The following is a 6000-nucleotide window of genomic DNA, read 5'->3' on the forward strand; positions in this document are numbered from 1 at the left end:
AACAAAAAAACAAAAACAAAACTGGGCAATCATTTCTTCTTTTTTTTTTAATTAATTTTTTAGTGTTGCTCCACCTGTACAAGTAAAAAGGCTAGAACGTCCAAAAATCAGTATTGTGTACGCTAAGAGCTATGTAATTTAAAGCAGAACAACTCTAGCGGAATCCAATATATTTTTGTCCAGCGTCCAATCCGTTCCCGTGTCATATTAGTTGGAAATGCGACCGGTTTTAAGCACATTTTCTTTTGTTTTTTTTGTTCCCATTCCCACAAGCTTGATAGGACTCCCAGATTGTATTCAAACAGCAGCAAATGACTTTGATTTAGATAAACGACTGTGATTTGGAATCTCTGACTGATGCCGTGCCTTTTGAGTCCATCTGCGTTTTTCCACAACTCGGAACGACGAGTGAAGGTAGGCTAACTTGGCTTCTCGTATTTGAAGCGCCTTTTTGCAAGTATTTTTGAATGGAAAAAAAAATGTAGTCCACCACTCGATTGATGAAAAACTGTGTCCCTAATAACGTTGCACTGCCATATGCGGTCCCTATAACACAATTAGCAAGAAGTTGCTTCATGTTCTGATTAATTTGCTATTAATTTGTAAAGAAAACTGAACCGTTCTGGTCACGGCGTTAAAATTTTTTTTAAATACGATTAGCTGATACTTGCAGAAACCCTGTTAAAATCTAATGTACCCCCAGGCAGACCCGTATTTGAGAACGGCTGCTTTATTAAAGACTTGTATAGACGGCAGAGCGATAAGCGTGCTTTGCACATTTACCTAACGGTCGTGAGGTTCAGGGTTCAAATCGCAAACCGAGCAACCAAACTGCAATCAATAAAAATATGACCTACTTGGGCGTACAGGAAACACGCACGGCAAGCGAAAGCAGATCTAAATTGAAGCTGGGGCGCTTTATTCCGCTCTACACGACTGATGCGGCACTAGCATGCTAAGGTCAGTGCAGCCCCATTTCAGCACCGTCAGTCTCTCTCCAGCCAGGGGTGGAGGATGGGATGATGATGTGATGGTGAAGGGCTGCGCTGGTGCTTTTTTTAGTGAGGGGGGTTCCCTGGCAAATTTCATAAGGCGGTCGTGAGACCAGCGCTCAAGCACTGCATCCGTGCGCGTGTGTGTGTGTGTGTGTGTGTGTGGGGGGGGGGATCAAGTCTGCCACATGTGTGAGATCTTGCCTTTCATGAAATATTAATCGAGGCAGCCCCACACAGGATGGACAGCAGCAGCAGCAGCAGCAGTGTGTGTGTGTGTGTGTGTGGGGGGGGGTCCACATCCTCTAAAATATCATTTAGCTGGGGGATCAAGACGAGCCCACGATAACATGACAAAGCAGGAGAGGCTACACACATACAAACGAAGGCCGACGGCGAACAGATCCAACACATCCCCTCAACATTGCTGCGTGAGAGACGCGCAGTCATCGCGTCTGCCGGAGCCCCCCACCCCGCCAAAATCCACGCACACCTCCCATTTGATCCAAAAACGCACGGCAAGGATCCAACATGTGTCTTGTGAACATCCGCCTCTGAAGTCTCGCACACGAGCATTTTGGCACAGGCCAAGGAGAACGTGCTCATCCCCTCCGCACACGTCAAGCGCCACCTCGAGCAACACCTCCAGTCAAAGAAAGAACGAAAGCCGCCGCGTGTCCACATAACATGCATGTTGGACCAGTCCACGCACGCGCTCAGCTGTAATTTGCAGCTCCGGCAAGCGGATCGGCACATGAATTATTCAATACACATAAACCGGCCACCTCTTTCTCCCCTTTAAAGGACTCGACACGGACGGACACACGGCGACGCCGAGAACACCTTGAGACCCACAGACCTCCGGAAATGGAAATGGACCGGAGCGTAAAATTGCAGCTTTTTAATCAAGTCGGAACATGCGAGGTGCCGCGACACAAGCGGACGTGTCAAAAGATCCTTAGGTTGACATCGATCGCTACTTGGGCTTTCTCCCCTTACCTGTCAGGACTCCGACCCGAATTTGGTGGTCGTGGTTGGTTAAAATCATCCCGTCCGACGCCATGTTCAGCAGCGCTGTCGCCCGCACCAACTCACGGCAGGGCCCAGAGCCGATCGCATCGAACTTGCTGGGGAAGAGGAAGAGGAGGAGGAGGATGAAGCAGGGATGAAGAAGAGAAAGAGGAGGGAGGAGGATGAGGAGGGAGCGAAGAGAGAGGGGGGGAAACGGCAGGCCAGATGAGTAGAATGTCGAGCAATCACCGCATGAAGCTTGCGCGCGCTGCTCAGCTGGCCCACTGACACACTGCTAGAATTAGACACGTTACTGCGGAGACGACAATTAAAAACGTGTTTGTGCTTGTGACACAAAAAGTAAGCTTTAATCACCTTCACCAAAGAACAACTTCATGTCGTTTTTTTTAAAAAACACAAACAAAGTAAAAAATAACTCTCCACTACTGTACTACAGTAAAAAACAAACAAACAAACAAAAAAAAAACTTACCATATTGATCAATACCGTAGGCCATAGTGCTTAAAATTAGCCTTAAAATAGTGAACTCCAAAGCTAAGTTATGTGGTTGTCTTAAATACATGTTATATGTCTAGTTTGATGGAAAACCTAAAGGGATGCAGGTTGTGTTTTTCTATCATATTTTCACAGGGAAAAAAACTTAATATCTGCTGTGTTTCGAATTCAAAAAACTTTTATACTCACTACTGTCAATGGTGAGCCAGAAAAGACTTTGAACAAGTAATCTGTAAATGAGATGTTTTGTGATATCCTCCCAAGACCAAGGGTAGCTCAAACGAGTCAAAAGATAGAGACAAAAACAAATGTCCACATCAATGGACACAAATAAGAATATCTTTAGCAAAATATGACAAGATTGGGTATTCATTCCCCAAGTTGTCTCGCTGCTCACTCAGTACAGCCAGCACAACCTCCAAAATAAATAAATATATATATTAAAAAGTGTGTGTAAGTCTCAAAGCAAAGACTTATGGGAGAAGATCATAGTCTGACCTGTAAAAATGCAACCGCATCCCCCGGCTAAAAAGGCTGTGCTGCTATTTATAGACTTGCTGCACGCCTCCACTGTGTATAATTTCTCTTGTTTGTTCTCATGGAAAAAAAAATGTCCATGCTCTAGCTGTGGTATCAATATACATAATTCATTAACACACATAAATACACACACATGCATGGAAGAAATGGGGCCACACTTCTAGCTTGATTGGCTCGCTTCACGCATGTTGCCATGTGTGTCTCCAATGAACCAACCATGAAACTGACATTACTGCCATTAAACTGTATGGGCATGAGTATAGAAGCAGGCGGAGCAGCATGAAGAGACAGGTTGCTTGTGAAACCGTTTGACTGAAAGTTGTAAAAGAAAAAAATTGAAAGTAAAATAAACCTAATGTATGTTGGACATTTAGCTAAAGGAAGTTCCTGAGGGACTTTATATTTTTCTGCTAGTCTGTCAGTCGCCAGTGCTTGGTCTCGTTGCAATGTGAAAACTGGTTACTTGAAAGGCATCCAGAATGCTTAGCGCATCTAATGTATGTGCAAGCGATTTATTCATTCAAATCAAATTAAAAAAAAAAAAAATCACTCAATACTTCATTCCCAATGCGGAGTGAAGGAGACTTTCTTTCTTATTGCAGTTGTTGCATATTAAATCTCAAACGCTAAGCCAGTTACTCCTGGATGCATGTATGTAAGCTTGCTGCCTATTTACACTGTGTTTACATTACCATTCTCCCAAGTGAATGGCCATTTGCAGAAATTTGGAAGGTTTAATTGGTCAACTGTAAGGTGACAAACAGTTACGGAGGTGACAGGCTGAAAAAAAAAGTGAGAATCACAGAGAAAGTAATACAACAAAGGATTGAATTTCGTTTAAAATGGATGGCTGACAAAGGCGTATTTTCTGAATGATGCACATAAATCGAATGGAAGTGAATTAGGTATATCAGCATGAGGGGTGGGACTAACTCCTATTTTACACTCATGCCGTCATGCTACTTTCGGGCACCACTATTCTTAGCTTTACTTCTTTTTAAAGTCCCATCTTTCAGGCATGGAACTGTGCTCAAAGGTTTTGCCACTCTTTTTGGTAGTCTTATGTATATTTCATGTTTGAAGGTAGAATTTTAACAAGAAAGAAGATGGAATAAGTCAAGAGTGTGAGCACGGAAAATAAAAGGAAAGCAATTTCCATGTTGAGACAATGAAAAATGCAAAACTTGGGAAAGTGCTGGCCTAGGGGAAAAAAAAAGCACAGATGGCATAAGATCAATCTTTAACCTACTACAATCCAAAAAAAAGACTATAATAGCTCCCTCATGCCCAAAAAAGATGTTTTCTGGACAACAATAGATATTCCACAACACCACGCTTTTGCTTCATAATACAACACTGGAGTACTGTGACATAACTGACTTTGGATTCAAGTTGCAGCTAAATCACTCCCAGGATGATTAAAAAAAAACAAAAATGCGATTGCTAAATTATGGTAATTAACTCTAATTGATTATCCAATGAATGGATGATTATTGAAAAATTATTATTCTTTTTATACAGCTTTTTTTCCATTTCCTATTACATTCAGTTTCACCATCAGTAGTAAACATCTAATTTCTGTAATCCTTCATAAAAGTGCACTGATGATTTTTGCGTTTGATCAAAATAAAACCGTTGCTTTTTACTATGGAAAACAATTTCCCAAGCGTTCCCTTACGCCAGCAAACGCTTAGTTAGATGTGCTGAAATTGTGAGACCCCTTTATCCCTCATCAATTTCGCTATCCTGAACATGAGCCCATTTCTAATCTCCTGCGTTTAAACTAAGGTCCAACCCTGCAAGTGCTGCCGCGAGGACACATGAACAAACAAACGCACGCAGAATTCCCTCGCCGATGCCAAGCGGAACCCCATCTGGCGCTTTTACAGTGCCGCGGTGACGTCGTGTGTGTACGCTTGTGCACGTGCGTGCGCGCATTGTAATGGCGGGGTAATTACCTCACTGTCAGTTGAGCTGCTTGCTGCTCACGGATAGGTGATGAGGAGGCAAGGGCCATCGCTCTCCCTTTTTCCCTCGCCATCCATCACAATAATAAGGAGAGCCCCCAGCTGACGGAGGAAGCAGTAAACATGTTCTTCCCGCTGGTGATTCACCTCTTTTCCCCTCCACAAGATGCAGATATAAGGCCAAGGGCAAGAAGAGGCTGTCCGGTCTATACGCGTATGGGATACGCTGTCCGCAATCTCCACAACATACGGGAAAAAGAAAAGTAAGAAATGCCATACGCTGAGTATACAAAGTGGAACGTTCATTCCTTTTCACTTTTTTGGAGGGTACTACTTCAAAGCCAAAAATGCAATGGAGGGCAACTAGGCTGATGGATAGGCATGAGTGCTACACTCTCGCACAGCAGGCCGCGGTATGCACCTAAACGTTGTTTGCAATCCGCCATTAATTGAAAAGGAGAACGCGCTCAATGGAGAACTACACGATGGTCCGATTACTTTTAAATTATCTGTGGAGGAAAAGGATGGACAAAGACAGTTTGTGTACCCTGCAAAAAATATATATATTTACAGTATATGCCATACACCGCAGCTAACAAAAACTGTATGCAAAGGCATTTGCAGTACTACCACCAAAACCTGAAGCTAGCCGACTCTCCAAAAATGTCTTCTAACAAGAAGCAATAATAAGAAACTCTTTTGCATATATATATATATATATATATATATATATATATATATATATACATATATATATATATATATATTTTATAGGGAACCACACTTTGAAAAAGGTTGGCAGTGAACCAGCTTCTTTTGTGCAAATCCCGCTGCATAGCTTTGAATTTATGTATAATTTGTGGAATACACCCACATTCCTAGTACTCAGTGTGTACGTGTGTCTCAATTGGCCTGCTTATCAGCAGCAGACGATTAGACTTGTTGCTTCTTTAGCCAATCATATGTTGTCTTGG

The 6000-nt window shown here is 42.7% G+C and overlaps 1 protein-coding gene across 8 annotated transcripts in view; it reads right to left on the reverse strand.

Annotated features, from left to right (window-relative positions):
• gphnb (gephyrin b) overlaps positions 1 to 2160 on the reverse strand; it is a 69309-nt gene extending 67149 nt beyond the window's left edge. For 7 of the 8 annotated variants that reach the window (XM_088403129.1, XM_088403128.1, XM_088403127.1 and 4 more), the window contains exon 1: positions 1992 to 2119. In XM_088403129.1, coding sequence (XP_088259255.1) covers positions 1992 to 2055 — 64 coding nt within the window. In that variant the 5' untranslated portion in view covers positions 2056 to 2119. Of the gene's footprint in view, positions 1 to 1991 lie in introns of all 8 variants that reach the window. The other variant, XM_088403130.1, reaches the window with a different exon arrangement.
• Positions 2161 to 6000: the final 3840 nt, after the last annotated feature.

This window comes from Hippichthys cyanospilos, chromosome 20, assembly GCF_059441005.1.
Source record: "Hippichthys cyanospilos isolate Australia breed blue-spotted pipefish chromosome 20, RoL_Hcya_1.0, whole genome shotgun sequence".
In the NCBI taxonomy this organism is placed as follows: Eukaryota; Metazoa; Chordata; class Actinopteri; order Syngnathiformes; family Syngnathidae; genus Hippichthys; species Hippichthys cyanospilos.